Source organism: Mauremys reevesii, linkage group 2 (assembly GCF_016161935.1).
Source record: "Mauremys reevesii isolate NIE-2019 linkage group 2, ASM1616193v1, whole genome shotgun sequence".
NCBI lineage: Eukaryota > Metazoa > Chordata > Testudines > Geoemydidae > Mauremys > Mauremys reevesii.
This window is the reverse complement of record NC_052624.1, coordinates 266,142,524-266,160,772: the sequence shown is the minus strand read 5'-3', so window position 1 is coordinate 266,160,772 and position 18,249 is coordinate 266,142,524. Positions and strand designations below refer to the sequence as shown.

Sequence of the window (18,249 nt, the reverse complement as noted above, 5' to 3'; positions counted from 1 at the left end):
GGACCATGAATTTGGTAGGGCCCTAGTCATGACCTTTAATCTTTTTACAGGTTTTCTCAGATCCCAAGGAAGGTAGATGTGGCAAAAGCAGCATCGGGGTGGGGGGGGGCAGAGGAGGGAGAGATCAGATTTATAAACAGTAGGTAAGAAAAAAATGTTATTGACTTGTTCCGCGTGACCACTCAGAAGTTTGTCTCCTCTTACACAAAGTTTCATAACATTATGTTTTGTCCCATCAGTTATTCACTCCCATCTGCTGCCACCAACACAGGGCATGTGGGTGTGTTTGCCACCTCTTAGGAAGATTTTTTTTTTAAGGAAACTAAAAAAAGGCGACAATCTGTTCAGATAAGAACAGCTTAAAATTTCAGGGGTCCTTATATGATCGTCACCAATATCCTAGCAAAATCTCCAATTTCCCAACAATCTCTCCTGTTCTGGTGAAAGAACACCAGAACAACAAATAACGCCATTTCTGTTCTTTTAAACAAACCGCTTGCTCTGGGGAGAGACGACCAACATGGAAAAGAGGCAAAGACAGAGAAGAGGTTGAAAAGCGAGATTATCTGACACTTCAGGGACTTGTTAATCACTAAACATAAACGAAGGGACCTATTTTCCTTCTACTGCTGATCTATTCAGCTTGTAACCAGCCAGGGCACTGAATGGACACTCTGGAGATAGAGTCGTCACTGGAGGCACCTTCCTCTTTACATATTAATACTCTTCATCAAAGAGCATTGACAAGCCTTTCTAGATGGTGACGATCAGAGATGCTTACTTTCAGATACTTAATACCTTCCCAGAGCTCAGCCATGGATGGTACATCCCCTTAAGCACCGACTAAGTAGACAGAGCTGCTAGCATGTTTCTGAACTGGTGCACTCATAGCTAATAATAGGAGATATACCAATCTCCTAGAACTGGAAAGGACCTTGAAAGGTCATTGAGTCCAGCCCCCTGCCTTCACTAGCAGGACCAAGTACTGATTTTTGCCCCAGATCCCTAAGTGGTCCCCTTGAGGATTAAACTCACAACCCTGGGTTTAGCAGGCCAATGCTCAAACCACTGAGCTATCCCTCCCCCCTGTACATATACAGTTGTGCCCATTGTTAGGATGGCATTGCAAATTATCAGACCTTTCTGACCAGGGCAGAAGAGTTGTACCAACGTCATCTCCTGTCCAGGAAATAACTATCTCACAATGGTGACTAAAGCATTTAATGCTCATGCCTTGTTATAATTGATCACACCTGTGGACACAGTACATGCCATGAAAAAATACCTAATCAGTAATGAAAAGCAAAGCAGCAAGTTCATAGGATCTTTTGGTGGCAAATAAGGCACACTGTACTGGGAAACTACAAGGAACCTGGAGGGATCACCACCTGGGATGAAAAGATAATTAGTTCATTCTCCAGGCCTTTCCAGTCCTTGGCCTCTGCTGAGCTTATCAGCAAAGCATGACACTGCGCGCCCCCTAGGATGGTGATTTTATCATATTATTTATTATTTGTATTGTGGTAGCGCACCAAGGACTCAGGATTTTGACCCCTTTGTGGTAAGTGCTGTACAAATACTGAGGCAGACGTGGTTCTTACAAGCTTGTTTAAGGCAAGATAAAACAAGTGAGAGTAACAAAACAAAAGGAGGGGTGGGGGAAAGGAAGGACAATGGCAGTAATATACAGTAGAACCTCAGAGTTACGGACACATGGGGAACGGAGGTTGTTCTTAACTCTGAACAAAACGTTATGGTCATTCTTTCAAAGATTTACAACCGAACATTGACTTAATACAGCTTTGAAAATGTTCTATGCAGAAGAAAATGCTGCTTTTAGCCACCTTAATTTAAATGAAACAAGCACAGAAACAATTTCCTTCCCTTGTCAAATCTTTTTTCTTTAAACCTTCCCTTTATTTTTTTAGTAGTTTACGTTTAACACAGTTCTGTACTGTATTTGCCTTTTGGTTTTTTTTGGTTTTTGGTCTCTGCTGCTGCCTGATTGCGTGCTTCTGGTTCCAAATGAGGTGTGTGGTTGACTGGTCAGTTCGTAATGTTGGTGTTCTTAACTCTGAGTTTCTACTGTATCATGTGTTCCCATAGGTTACTTATGTGAACAACTTGAGGGTTCACAATTACTTGACATGCTTCGTTTAAATCAGGTAAATACCAGAAATCCCCACTGATCTAGAAACACCTGCCCATTACAAGGTGGATGGAGACCATCAACTCATTTAACATGAGATACTTACTTAGACTGTAATCTCTTTGGAGCAGGGACTATTTTTGTTCTTTGTTTGCACAGGGCTTAGCTCATAAGTACTACCTCAACAAAAATAATAACTGCAATAATAATGGGACACCAAACACGCCAACAGATGAGTAACAATTTCTGATCATTACCCTCCTTGGATTTGGGCCAGTGACCTAGAAAAGGGAGGTTCCAGACGCCATTACCAAAGCCCTAAATCAACCAGTCCTCCAGATTAGAAGGTTTCACTACTCCCTTTCCTTGAAATGTACACACAAACTGTATATTGCACTGCTTCCCCGTTAGCTTTTTCCATGCTAGCTTCCACATTATCTTGCCAACTTTCCAAAATGATTTATTATGCCTTTTCTTTTTCATGTAAGCCTTACCTTTCACAGATGCTTTCTAATTACATCTGGCACTGTATGATATTCTCTCAGAAACTGGATAATTACAATTTGCGTTTCAAGTTAGAAGACAGCTGGAAAAATTTGCTTCAATCTTGTTAAGAGGTGGGCAAAAGAGTAAGCCTTACTAAAAATTGAAATTACTTGGAGTTTTTCCTATCACCGACTTGTTAAACTTAATTTCCCCTTCTCATCAAATTCTTTATGAGTTTATGCCTTAGACAAATTAATATGCAAGGACAGTAGCTTCTTGCTGCAGGAAAGGCCACATGTAGACTTCACTTCAACACTCATCTAGGGTATCATTTTGCCATTGCAGCTCACGTGAATAGACCTGCAATTCACAAGTATGGCTGGGATACAGAAGCCATTTGATCCATCTGCAGCAAATGAAAAATGGAATCCTCTACAATGGTTTCAGAAAACAGAGGTCTGCAGCTTGGAAGCTGAAGAAGAATGGCGCAATTCATCAATGACCTACAGTTCCAGTGTGTTGGCTTTGCTGGAACAAAAGGTCTGCACACCCAATGGTTCTCGCCACTGAGGAAATCCGCTGGCATAGAGAAGAACCTCACTGGCATAAGGCCAGCACAGAGACTCTGCCATCTCCCCATCACTTTGTCAATCCCTAGTTTAGGAAGCATGTAGGGGGCATGGCTAGAGTACTGCTGTGCTGCAGCTGTTCGTGACTGCTGGAACAGCTCTATGAGGCCCACAGGCAGTTGGGCACAAATTAGGGCAGCCCTGAGACTTCTCTTACCAGTGCCAGGGACTGACCTGGCTAGTCCCAGAAAAGCCACCTTTCCCCACACCCTCAGACTCTGCTCCAAGCAGATCTTGGCCACCCTTGAGAACAGCTTGATCTTGATCACACTTTATTATTTAACATAATTTGTTGTGATAAAGTAAGATGACCAGTGAATGGGATGCAGCTGAGTCAAGCATGCCCTGAACAGCCAATGGGATACATGTGTGTCCAGTCCAGTGTCAACTGAGATAATCTTGCCATGACGGGAACACAGACATTTTGATGTATTTATACATCACTGACATATTTCAAATGGGTTGATTTAGGTTTATTTTCCTGAAATCTCTTGAAATTTGACTCTGTAAGGATGTATGGTCTATCCAGTAGTGGCTCGGAGACTTCATGAGTGCATTGTACTATATGTTCTACTATTACTGCCACTAGAATTGACCCTGTGGAGAATGAAAAACAAAAGAACTCGAGAAGCTCGAGGCTGTGTGTGAGCTCTGTGAAGCCCATACCTAGTACAGATCCTATAGCAGTCCCGTACATTTGCCATGACTTGATATAAACAGATGAATTTTCTTTATGTCTTTGCTAATTCAGTCAGGATTTACGCAGAATGTAATGCACAAGAATACCAGGTGGACAATATTGTTTCTGCCCTCCCTAAAACTCTCTGGTGCATGTGCTTTCCACCAGCTGGGTGACTTGGGTGGAATTCACTCTTGAGCATAGTCAGCATTAGGTATATGCACTACTTAAATCCTACTTATGCCTAATTTTGAGGGATTATGCAGGACTGTTTGGCTACTCCCACAAGGTCCTTTCTTATCAGAAGTAGCTATTGGTGAGGTGGCCCTTAAACAACATTTTTGAACCATCAAAAAAAAATGTAGTTCATGAAATGACCAAAAGTTTTGGTGAAGCTCATATATTAACCAACCCTAACTGCTATAGTCCCAATGGCCTCCACTAGATTTGCCTGGAAAAAAATGTAAAAAAAGAAAGAAAAATTCACTTTCTTCACACACATTTATGTGAAATTCAGTAGGTGAGTCTGGTTTTGTGCATAGGGTTTTTTGGCTGTTTTAAATTCTGACTCTTTCAATCAAAACTTAACTTTCCATGGAATTTTCCAATAAATCCAATAACATTTTATTACGGGAATAATCATTAATCTGTCAGTGCTGAACAAATGCAAATGAAGGGAATGTAATTCTCACATCAATACATATTTCCTAAAAAAAATTTTTTAAAGGAAGGCTCCTAGCTTCCTTAATCATTTCCCAGTATATAGTGCTCTCAACAGGAGGGAAATTAGAGGGGAAAGTAAATTATCTCCCTAATTTAAACGGATCATTTCTAAGAGTAAAACTTAGTTACTATAGTAAGAAGGAACTTTAATATAAAAAGTAATCAACTAGAAATTATAATGTAAACACTATTGGTTAATTCAGTAACAATTTTCAACAAACTAGTATTCCATTCATACAACTAGAGAAAGTCCCAGGAAAGAAATTCACTGTATCAGAGTCATCCATTCTATTCTGCCAAATGGAATCCAGGATGAATCTTAATAGAGGGTTTAATGAAGAGTTAATTTCATGCTTCTTTTTCATAGAATCATAGAGGTTAGAGAGAGACATTACTTGTTAGCCCATAGAGTATATTTTTAAATATTTTGTCCTACTATGATTCGATAGTGGGATTTCCTTTGGAATCTCATAGACTCACAGACTTTAAAGGTCAAACGGGACCATCATGATCATTTAGTCTGACCTCCTGCACATTATTGCACAGTCTAACAGATCTAGCCATCTTCCTTTGCTCATTTTCATCTCTCCTAATTCTACACCATTTTTGCATTTTGAAGGGTCAAAGGATTTGTCATATTAAAGATTTAGCTTATTCACAACACAACACACCAAACCCATATGATGTCCAGGGCAGACTCAACCAGATACATATCAAAGGGAATCACTGAAGATCATTTTGGCCAGGTGCCAAGACCACTTCTGAATGGAGGTCTTCCAATCCCCAAAGTTTGCCTGCACCTCTTGCAGCTGGATTAATGCCTTGGATACGTGATCCTATTTGACGGCCTACTGTTTAAAATTTACTGCTGTACATGTGCATGCACCAGTATTGGAACTAATTTTTATTAGATTCACAGTGATATGTTCCCATATATTGCATTTGAACCTCTAATATCTAATCATCAATATAATACCATCAGTGATGTCTTACAGGTCAGCCACTGCAATCATCTGATTTCATCTGTGCTATTTGTCTAAACATTTACATATTTTTAATAACTGACATCAGATTTGACAGTTGAACTATCAGGTTCATTCAAAGCAACCTTGCTAAATGGATCATTATTTGCTTCCTTTGACAACCTTAAAAACACACTCTGGCTAATCTACATGCTTTGAAAGGGTGTCAAACTATATCACAGATGATTTAAAATCTAAAAATATGACAACACTGAAAAGACCTCAGAGTTATCTGTGCTATATGATGGAGAAATTCTTCCCCCTGCCTGCTGCCAAGCCAGAGTATCCAGGCTTGGCTGAGACTTAGGGGCCAGGCCACTGAATAACATTAGCACTTTCCCAAATGCACAGGCATGTGGCCAGTAGATCTGTGTAATCCCCAACCACCAACCCCTTCACACTGGCCCTCCACACAGTGGAACTCACCAATCTTATTGCAAGTTATGGCTCTCTGATACCACAGACAAAGAGACAAGATTTACCCCTGTATTCACAGTCCTGTTTCTCTAAAATTCTTCCTGTCCTGTAGGAAGGCAGCAACTTTTACAGGAACGCAATATTTGTAATATATTATTTTACAAGGTATATTATAAAACGGGCCAGATCCTCAACTGGGATAGAGCGGTTTTACTCCATGGAATGCAGCTATATCAATTTACACGAGCTGAGGCTCTGGTACATTATATACAGACACGTACACACAAATTCACAGAGAGAGACAGATTATACACACAGGGCCCGTATCTCCACTTCCTTGCACCTTATGTAGTCATTTACATCTGATGTGGGTGTAAGCCTTCACCATCCCAACCTCAAAAAATTGTACACTGACTTTGCACAGGTGTAAATGACTGGATAAAGTGCAAAGAACTGGGGAACACCAACATATAAAACAGCAATGGCAATTACTACTACTTGGTGTTAATTTTCAACCTTACTAATTGCACATAGCCAATTAAACAACATTAAGGGGTTTGCTAGGTTTCCTTTCCTTCAAGGAAATTTCATAAGATTTAACTAGCTGAATAAAAATCAAGCCTTGGAAGAAATCTTTGAGGCTTTTAGACGTACCTGTGGGACTGTGGAGTACTTTCTGAGGGCTCCATCCTGTTAGAGAATGTTTTTCTTGCAGTGATTGCCTGTTACATTCTGAACATACTCCCCACCTCATATCTGTATTTATGTTTCATCTACTTGCATGTATAAAATGCAGTGACAGGTTAGTCAGATTGGTAAACACTGCACCAGGACTAAGAACTATGTGACTGTGTAAACATTAACTCTCCTTTAGTCTACTGAAATCTTTGTTTACCAAATACTACTGAAAAGAAAAGAAAAGAAAAGAAAAGAAAAGAAAAGAAAAGAAAAGCCCGCCACGTAATGTTTTCTAATAACATTTCTGAGCCCAAAGGATAGTAAAAATTGCCCATCCTATTATAGCCAAGATTTACAAAAGTGACTAGTGGTTTTGGATGCCTCCTTAAAAGGGCCTGAATTTCAGGAAGTGCTGAGTACAGGGCTGGATTTCCAGTTAGGCAGAGTAGGCATGTGCCTAGGGGCACAAGCATTCTAGGAGCACCTTACCTCTCTGAAACTGTGTGCAACACGGAGGTCAGCTGTAGGTGGATGAGCACTGAAGATGCTGTGCCTATGGGTGCGTAAGGTGTAAATCCAGCCCTGGCTGAGGACCTGCCCTCTGAAAATGAGGCCCCTTTAAGGTGTCTTACCTGGACTTGGGTTATGCCTTTTTATTCTATACAGAACATAGGGCCTTCACTACCACCTTCCATCTTTGATGATCTCTTGCTGCAGTCTTGGCTTCTTCCCATGTCATTTTGATAGCTTTTAATTCTGCTTTGATAGTGCATTTCCATATTGTCCTTGGTCTACTTCTTCGCCTCTCTCCCTGGGGATTCCAATCCAATGCCTTTCTTGTCATGTTGCTCGTGTCTTTCGTCCATGAGTGTCCTAGCCCTCTCTATTTTCATTCTGTAATTTCCTGTCCTACTCGTTTCTGTTTTGTCCTGCTCCAAAGCTCTCTGTGATTTTTTTCTGCACATTTAATACTAAGAATTTGTCTCAGGCAGATATTTATGAAAACTTCAAGTTTAGATAGTAAACTGTTAATAAGTCTCCAATTTCATTGCCATACAGTAATTCAGACTTTACAATGGTGTTAAATATTCAAAGTTTGGTTTGGTGGACAAGGCTTCTATTTCGCCAGATTGGCTTCAAAGTTACAAAGGCATGTCTGGCTTTTGCTATTTTGGCTTTAACATCTTCATCTATTCCACCCTTTTTGCTTACGATACTGCCAAGAGATGTGAAGTGTTAAACCTCTTCTATGTCAGTCCCAGGAAGTGTTATGGGTGTTTCTTGTTGTGTATTGATTTTCATGGTTTTCATATCCTTGGTGTTAATTTTTAACCTTACTCATTGCACATAGATCTGAAAATCGTTTGTTTTTGTTGAATGTCTCTGTGGGTATGAGTCAGGAGATTGATGTCTGCAAAGTCAAGGTCCTCTGAGTGTCTGTGTGAGAGTCCATTTTATACCCATTGGTCACTCTGTGGTGTCTCTTATTACCAATAAGAAGATTATGAGTGACAAAAGACATCTTTGTCTGATGCTGGTAGCATTCTCGAATGGCTTAGTCAACTGGCTATTATGCATTACGTGTCATGTCCTATTTTTATAGAAACTGTGGATGATGTTAACAAATTTCTGGGGGCTCCCACAGTGGCATAGCAGCTTGCATAAGACCATTCTATCCACTGCATTCAATGATTTTTGGAAATCTATGAAATTCATATAAAATGATGACTGACATTTGATCAACAGTTCTATGGTGATACATAAGGTTACTGTCTGATCTGTGCATGATTTCTCCTCCCTGTCAGTGTTGTAGCCTTGAATCTACTTTATTCTGCCCAGGATAATGCATGTAAGTACTTTACTTGGAATGGACAGCCAGGGCCGGCTCTAGACCCCAGCGCGCCAAGCGCACACTTGGGGCGGCATTCTGCAGGAGGTCCAACGGAGCCGCGGGACTGGCGACCGCTAGAGCACCCCCCGCGGCATGCCGCCCTGCTTGGGGCAGCGCAATTGCTAGAGCCGCCCCTGTGGACAGCAATTGAATGCTCCTCCAGTGCAGCTTCACTATATAACCATTTTCCCACTCATTTGGTATTTATTCTTCTTCCCATATCTTTTTGCAAGAGGCCTCTAAAAATTCTTAAATAGGTATCCAAGAATGGAGGCATCCCAAATCACTAGTCCCTTTTTAAAATGTTGGCCTGTGTTGTGTCTTTCTGCAATATAAATTTGATAAATCAAAACCCAACGTGCAATATTAATTTCAATGAAATATTGGAATATAGTGAGTGGTGCACAGATCTAATTATTTAGATAACAAAAAACATCCTTTGGTTTTCCCCACCTTGTGTGCCATCAATCACACCCATGACATGCCCACCATTCCCTGACTGAGGATCTGGTTGATGCTTCTTCAAGCATCACTCAGAAGGCATTGAGAGAGAGGGAAGGGCCCCATTTTCTCCTGCTCTTCCCTCAAGGTTGTTTCCACAGCATTCCCAACCCTTGCCAACCCACGGAATGAGGGAGTGAACCATGATGCTAAAGAGGAACAGTTTGCTGGTGTAAGGCGGGGAATGGTCCCACTATTGTGGGGAATTTCCCTGGCTTCTGCACTATCCCAGTGGAATCAGATCGCAAAAGGATCTGGCTTCTCTCCCCAACTTCCTTTACTTCAATGTCTTCCTGACCTCGAGGACTCCTCTTTCAATTTCCCGCATATCAGAGTCCTCATAACCCTGACAAGGCTGGGCCCAGGATTCCTGGGAGGCTTAATCGGTACTTTTATCACGGTCATTTAGGACAGGAGCTAGGGTGTCCCCAATCCAGGATACTCTCTCCTCACCGGCCACTTCCCTGATCCACTGATCACTAGATTAAGTTTAAACCAAATACAATCGCTTAAACAGCAACTGTAAGAAAAATACGGGAAAAATGGAAAAGGTTAAAGGAACAAGGGGCCCTGCCCTATGGCCACAGGGAAAACCATAAACTTCAATCTCTGCAATTTAACGTCCTGCAATATGAAGTGTGAAGGTAGCGTACCAATGAGTTAAGTGGGATCCACCCTTGGGCATCACATTGTAAAATCAGTGCCTAAGCCTTCCAGTTATCTATTTCACTTATTTATCTCATGAGTGAGCTGCCCACTTACATTAAAGAGAGAAGGCTGAACGTTGGGAGAGATGGATGTAAAAATTATAAGGGTCATCAATCCCCAGGCTTTGGGGTGTACACTGATCACTAGCTGTGGTGAGGAAGAAATCCCGTGGCTAACTTCATAGTACAGTAACTCACATTAAGATGATTTTTTGCTAGGGTTACACCTTTCTCTCTCTGAAGCACCCTTCACTTCTGAAGGAAGGATATTATACTAGATGAACCAGAGATCTGATATGGTCTTTACTATGCAATTGCAGGCTGGAAATATGACATACATTTTTGAGAGTGAGGGTAATTATCCATTGGAACAATTTACCAAGGAATCGTGGGGATTCTCCAGTACTGACACTTTTAAAAATCAAGATTGGATGTTTTTCTAAAAGATCTGCTCTAGGAATTATGGCCTGTGTTGTACAGGAGGTCAGACTAGATGATCACAATGGCCTCTTCTGGCCTTGGACTCTGTGAATCTATGCTCTTACTTTACTGAAATGGGACAGAACAGCATGTTCTATTACTAACGTCAGTGCTTGCGTTTCCAGGTCTAGCGGGCAATCTGAAGTGCCGAGGCATAAACCAGACTTTGGTGAATCTCAGAAAGATGTTTGTTTTTATGCAACCAGTTTAACCATCTTTATTCATTACACAATAATCAAGATATAATAATCTCTCTTCTGCTTCTGTGGTCCTGTTCTCTCAGTACAGCTTTAACCTTCTTTACCAGCTGAGCAACCTACATGAGTGACAACGATATCTGGAATATCAGCCAGTAATAAACAATGCAACCACACAGCCCTCCTGTTTGCATCTTCATTATATAAACATCCAGTAGACAATAACATCAGTAGACAAGATGCCACTGACATATAAATGGCAAGTTACAATATGGTTTTCTCATGCTCTCCCTGTCTGCCTGTATCTGCCTTAACCTGTCTTATACATAGAATGTCAATTGTTCAGGGGCAGGGACTGTATTTTTGTTCTGTGTTTGGACAGCACCTAGCACAACGGGGTCCTGGTCCATGACTAAGGCTCCTCAGTGCTACTGCAATACAATTACATAAATAAATTAATAAACAACAGATTAGATGTTTTAAAGAAAACAAAACCAAATCACTTAATCTCTCTGTACTTCCTCCCCTGTAAGATGGTGGTAACGCTTCTTTTCTACTTAGGCTGTAAGCTCTTCCAAACAGGGACTGTCTCTTACTATGTGCATAGACAGGGGCTGGCATAGCGAGGCCCTGATCTCGTTTGTGCCTCTGGTCACCACTTTAATGTGAGTAATAAATAACACCAGAATAATTCTGAATTGCTGCCTGCACAAAGCGAGCATGCCTTGCTAGTTATCGTTCACATTTAAGTTTCAGGTGAACAGTCCCCAAATGACTTGTTCAATTTGAAGATAAATATTTAAAATGTACATTGAAATCATCACATTGTGCATAAAATTTAAAATATATAAAATAAAGTCTAATAAAGTCATTTTTTTTCCCGTGCTCAGAGTCCAGCCCTGCTCTTCAGCTCCCACTGTTGTCAAAGGGAAAATATTCATCAACTTCACTGGAGCAGCATCAAGCCAATCAGCGTGAAATTGTTGGCACTATTAGGCCAGATTCATCTGTCCTCTCAGGCTATTTTGCATCTCTCCAGAGATGCAAAGCAGCCATTAGCCTCGCTTAAGTGACCAGTAAAACCAAGTTGATGGTTGCTTTGTGTCCAGAGCAGCTCAATGCTGCCAGAGTGCTTTTTTTTTTCTTGCATGCATACAATGGTGATGAGAAAAGCCTTTCCTATTTACAAAGGAGGTGTTTCTTTGGGCACTCTGATAAATTTAGGTGGGGCTGTATCAAGCAACAAGTCATAATATATCATCAGTATAATGGAACTAAACAGCTTACAAAAGGAGAGGTTTTTCCTGCGTTGTTTCATTAAAAAATATGACTCAGCTCAGGTCTCTATCATAAAACATTCCTGACTTAGCGCTAACCCATGATTTTATTGGGATGGCAGGTGACCCAGTTGTTGGAAGTAGAAAGAAGAAAGCAGAGCTTCAGGATTCTATTCCCAGCTCTGTCACTGATCATCTCAGAAAAGTTATGTAACCTTTCAGGTGGGGCTCCCTCTTTTAGTGGATATAAACTATTTACCTATCTCACAGGAGAGTGTTGAGAGATGTAAGCAATGCTTGTAAAATGCTTTGAGATCCTCAGATGAAAGGCACTATCTAAAAACACAAGCCTGCATTTTCAAACTGAGGTCCTAAAGCTAAGCTCTTAAATCCATAGTTAGGCTCGTAAATAAAAGTGTTTTCTAGGAGCCTCCATATAGATTTAGGAACCTAATTTTAGGCACCTGGATTTGGAAAATTTTGCTGCAAAGTATTATTACTAGTTGTGTTTCAGCTCCACAGAGCTCCATTGCCTTTTGCTCTGCGGAATTTAGAACAAGCCAAATGCTTTCTCCATAATATCTATGTGCAAACTGTATAGTTAACTCTGGTTTGCCATACGGTTGAAGCCATGTTGGTTCTGGGATATGAGAAAGACAAGGTAGGTGAGGTAATATCTGTTATTGGACCAACTTCTTTTGGTGGAAAGGACAAACTTTTCAATCTTTGTTGGATCTGGAGAAGGTAACCAGCGTGTCCAAGCTAAATACAAGGTGGGAGTCTGCTATAGACCACCTGACAAGGGGGGGATGAGGCTTTCTTCCGTCAACTAACAAAAGTTACTAGATCACAGGCCCTGGTTCTCATGGGAGACTTCAATCACCCCAATATCTGCTGGGAGAGCAACACAGCAGTCAGTGCACAGACAATCCAGGAAGTTTTTGGAAAATGTAGGGGACAATTTCCTGGTGCAAGTGCTGGAGGAACCAACTAGGGGCAGAGCTCTTCTTGACCTGCTGCTCAGAAACAAGGAAGAATTAATAGGGGAAGCAAAAGTGGGATGGGAACCTGGGAGGCAGTGACCATCAGATGGTTGAGTTCAGGATCCTGACATGAGGAAGAAAGGAGAGCAGCAGAATATGGACCCTGGACTTCAGAAAAGCAGACACTGACTCCCTCAGGGAACTGATGGGCAGGATCCCCTGGGAGAATAACATGAGGGGAAAGGTGTTCAGGAGAGCTGGCTGTATTTTAAAGAATCCTTATTAAGGTTGCAGGAACAAACCATCCCGATGTGTAGAAAGAATAGTAAATATGGCAGGCAACCAGCTTGGCTTAACAGTGAAATCCTTGCTGATCTTAAACACAAAAAAAGAAGTTTACAAGAAGTGGAAGATTGGACAAATGACCAGGGATGAGTATAAAAATATTGCTCAGGCATGCAGGAGTGAAATCAGGAAGGCCAAATCATACTTGGAGTTGCAGCTAGCAAGAGATGTTAAGAGTAACAAGGTTTCTTCAGATATGTTAGCAACAAGAAGAAGGTCAAGGAAAGTGTGGACCCCTTACTGAATGAGGGAGGCAACCTAGTGACAGAGGATGTGGAATAAGCTAATGTACTCAATGATTTTTTTGCCTCTGTCTTCATGAACAAGTCAACTCCCAGACTACTGCACTGTGCAGCACAGCAAGGGGAGAAAGTCACCAGCCCTCTGTGGAGAAAGAAATGGTTCAGGACTATTTAGAAAAGCTGGACGAGCACAAATCCATGGGGCCAGATGCACTGCATCCGAGGGTGCTAAAGGAGTTGGCGGATGTGACTGCAGAGCCATTGGCCATTATATTTGAAAACTCACGGAGATCAGGGTTGGTCCCGGATGACTGGAAAAAGGCTAATGTAGTGCCCATCTTTAAAAAAGGGAAGGAGGAGGATCTGGGGAACTACAGGCCAGTCAGTCTCACCTCAGTCCATAAAAAAAATCGTGGAGCATGTCCTCAACGAATCAATTCTGAAGCACTTAAAGGAGAGGAAAGTGATCAGGAACAGTCAGCATGGATTCACCAAGGGCAAGTCATGCCTGACTAACCTAATTGCCTTCTATGAGGAGATAACTGGGTCTGTGGATGAGGGGAAAGCGGTGGAGGTGTTATTCCTTGATTTTAGCAAAACTTTTGATACAGTCTTCCACAGTATTCTTGCTAGCAAATTAAAGAAGTATGGGCTGGATGAATGGACTACAAGGTGGATAGAAATCTGTCTAGATCATCAGGCTCAATGGGTAGTGATCAATGGCTCCATCTCTAGCTGGCAGCCGGTATCAAGTGGAGTGCCCCAAGGGTTGGTCCTGGGTCCGGTTTTGTTCAATATCTTCATTAATGATCTGGAGGATAGTGTGGACTGCACCCTCAGCAAGTTTGCAGATGACACTAAACTGGGAGGATTGGTAGATACGCTGGAGGGTAGGGATAGGATACAGAGGGACCTAGACAAATTAGAGGATTGGGCCAAAAGAAATCTGATGAGGTTCAATAAGGACAAGTGCAGAGTCCTGCACTTAGAACAGAAGAATCCTATGCACTGCTACAGACTAGGGACCGAATGGCTAAGCAGCAGTTCTGCAGAAAAGGACCTAGGGGTTACAGTGGATGAGAAGCTGGATATGAGTCAACAGTGTGCCCTTGTTGCCAAGAAGGCTAATGGCATTTTGGACTGTATAAGTAGGGGCATTGCCAGCAGATGGAGGGACATGATCATTCCCCTGTATTTGACATTGATGAGGCCTCATCTGGAGTACTGAGTCCAGTTTTGGGCCCCACACTACAAGAAGGATGTGGAAAAATTGGAAAGAGTCCAGCAGAGGGCATCAAAAATGATTAGGGGTCTGGAGCACATGACTTATGAGGGGAAGCTAAGGGAACTGGGATTGTTTAGTCTGCAGAAGAGAAGAATGAGGGGGGATTTGATAGCTGCTTTCAACTACCTGAAAGGGGGTTCCAAAGAGGATGGATCTAGACTGTTCTTAGTGGTAGCAGATGACAGAACAAGGAGTAATGGTCTTAAGTTGCAGTGGGGGAGGTTTAGGTTGGATATTAGGAAAAACTTTTTCACTAGGAGGGTGGTGAAACACTAGAATGGGTTACCTAGGGAGATGGTGGAATCTCCTTCCTTAGAGGTTTTTAAGGTCAGGCTTGACAAAGCCCTGGCTGGGATTATTTAGTTGGGGATTGGTCCTGCTTTGAGCAGGGGGTTGGACTAGATGACCTCCTGAGGTCCCTTCCAACCCTGAGATTCTATGATTCTATGACCAGATTGTTAAGCATAAGACGTTCATATATGCTGTAGGAGACCACTTAAAATGAAGGGTTAGCAGGCAGTAGGATGTGTTATAAATTATTGTAATAAGCCATGAAACCAGTGTCTCTGTTAAGTCCATGGTTTTTAGTGTCCAGCAGAGTTCCAAAGCTCATCTTTTGAGGGTGTTGTACAGGTCTCCTTTGAGGATGGGGACGGATCGGGAGTGATCGCTTTGTGAAAAGTGTTCACCCATGGGTGAAAGGGTGTTTTTATCTTTCATCTTTTTCTGTTAGAGTTCATTTGAATTCATACCTCACCCATTGTGTCTAGCTCATTCTCATTATGTCAGTGGAGCAGAACCTTAACACAGAGCTGCTCCCAAGTCTCTTTAAAGCACTAAAACTATGTTAGCAGAGGGTAAGTGACACTTGGTAAATAAATGCAGAACTTTAAATGGGCCACATTTTCAGCTGGTATAAACTGGTATATTTCAATACACTTCAGTGGAGTGACACTAACTGGCACAAGATGAGGGTCAAGCCCTAAAAATGAGATCATCTAGGGGGAGACAAATAATCTGTTTTGTAATCAGAATAAAGGCATCCAGCTTACAGTCTGAGTGGAAAGCAGCACAAAGATATGGTGGAGCATCATTTAATATTTTTTAAATAGTCCCTTTAAGGAAGCTGAGTAGAATGACCTTCATAAATCATATTGCAGAGCTGACTGAGGGCAGAGACAAGGGAGACTCAGGCACTTCGAACGTCCATGCCTGACTAACTCATCTAAAGCATATAAGACACACGTACCAAATACTTACAGCAGCGTTGGTGATTTTTGTGTTTTTTTAATTTAGCAGTCAGCTTGTTGCAGAGCCAAGATCTGCTGCCGATGACAGGGTCTGATTGGGAGCAGGGGAAAGGCTGCATCAGCATGAACGCCACTCTTACAGCATATTGATTTTTAGAAGTGTCTTGAACTGCTGGATGCTTTGACGCAATATGTGTTGAATTTGGAAAAGAAAAATGAATCCTTTGTGAAAGTGAAGAACTGCATTAAATTTCCCACCCAGGGGAACCTTGGCTGAGTGCTACCCCAAGCTATGTTCACCTGATCGCAAGAGGACAAGATGTACCCAGCTCTCTTTACAATTGTTGTACTAGTCGTGTGTTTTATAATCAGAGTAAAACATTGCAGTGCACAGGGGACTAGGCTGGGACTAAGGAGACCTGAGTTCTAGTCCTGGTTCTGGACTAGATTTGCTGGCTGGCACTGGGCAAGTCAGTTCACTTCTCTGAACCTCTCACCCTTTGTCCTGTCTGTTCAGAGTGTGAGCTGTTTGTACTGTGTCTAGAACAATAGGGCCCAAATCTCAGATGGTGCCTTTAGTTTTACTTTCACATGACATTACTGTTAATTATTATTATGACTTGCATTGTGTTAGTGCCTAGGAGCCGCCGCACGAATAAGGGCCCCATTGTGCCAGACTCCGTACAAACAGAACAAGACGACAGCCCCTACCCCCAAAAGCTTACAATCGAAGTGTACAGAGAGAGACAGGGGCGGGGTAGCACCAGGAAACAATGAGCCAATAGAGACTTAATCTGAAATTATTGCTCAAAGTGAAGCACAATGGTCTGTATCACATCTTCCCTCTATCTCTTCCTCGGTCTAATGTAGTGCATACAAAATGCACAGGAATTTCTGTCTCTGCTGCTTCAGTATCTAAAGTCTATGATGTGAATTCAGGTGTTTTATTCTGGGAGGCCAGGATATGAGAAGGCTGGTTAATGCTAGTATATCCTTCACTTAATAATAATAATATTAGTCCCTACCTGAAGAACTAACTGCAACCTCCTCCTGAGGAGATGCGTTTTAAGGGGAGAGCGTGTAGGGAACCATTCCAACCACAGCCCAGCCATGCATGGTTCAGGCATATTCTGGTCTCAGAACCGGAGAGTGCTGGAGGGAGGGGAGGGAGATGAGGCGCAACTGAGGCTTTGGCTGCAGCACTGTCTCTGTCTGAGGCTATGTCTTCACTGTGGGGGGAAAGGTATGTTTTTACCAGGGGATAACTAATGTGCGTTCATTATCCAGCTATAAAAACATAATGGAGACAAGGCACGCTAGTTTTACTGTCAGGTAAACATGTCAAGATCAGTCACAGACAAGGGTGTAGTGCTGACCACACCTGCTGGTAAACATTACAAGGGCCTTGCCTCCATTTAGGATTTTACAGCAAGATAACTATTGGGTGTTTGTTATCTTGCTGTAAAAAACCCACCCTTGTGTCAGTGAAGACACAGCCTGAGCTGCAGGCTAGCATTGGGCACCTGGGTGGTGTCATGTTAGGGTATGTCTACACTGTGAGCAGCAGTGAGGCTCAGATCCCAGGTTGATGGACTCGGGCTTGTGCTTCTGCACTAAAAACAGTTGTGTAGACGTTGCAGCTCGGACTGGAGCTCAGGCTCTGAAGCCTGGGGGGTGGGGGGGAAGAGAGAGCATGTGACAGTCTGTACCCTTATGTTCACCCCTTTTTCAAGACTATGATACATTTTGTACAAAGTGTGCCTTGTGCAGTATCATTTGAAAACTCATAATTTGATTATCATTATTGCCACAGATATTTTACTGGGACAACATTGTATCTAAAGTTATAATATTCTACTGTATAACATTACTGAGACATGTTCCAAGTTTAGAAAAGCAGGCACAGACCAGTTCCTCAAAGACAAAAGGCAAACTGACACCTCAGCCAGGTGTCAATAAAATCAAATGGATGGACTATCACCTGGTTAAGCAGCCATTCTTTGGCAGGAAAAAGGGTGTGAGCAAGAAATGTACATTTTAGCACAGAAACTGCTGGAGATTCCCATCCCCACAGACTTCTTGTCTCCTGAGCCTCAGCTGGAGATGATTTTCAAAGAAAAAAAGAACTATAATAAAGGGGAACAGATGCCCCAAAATATCTCACCCTTCATCTCTACTCATGGCATCAACAACACTTGAAGGACAAAGGAAGCATCATTGGACTGGGGGAGGGATCCTGGCAGAAAGGAAATCAGCCAGTAAGGCTGCTAGAACACGTGGTGAAAGAGACTTTTTCTCTCAAAGCATT

General features: G+C 42.1%; 1 protein-coding gene across 1 annotated transcript in view; it reads right to left on the bottom strand.

Annotated features, from left to right (window-relative positions):
- Window positions 1-6,822, bottom strand: part of FER1L6 (fer-1 like family member 6) — a 109,084-nt gene extending 102,262 nt beyond the window's left edge. The window contains exon 1 of the mRNA XM_039527810.1: window positions 6,760-6,822. Within this exon, the coding sequence (XP_039383744.1) occupies window positions 6,760-6,794 (35 nt within the window). The 5' untranslated portion in view covers window positions 6,795-6,822. The remainder of the gene's footprint in view (window positions 1-6,759) is intronic.
- Between the last annotated feature and the right edge of the window lie 11,427 nt (window positions 6,823-18,249).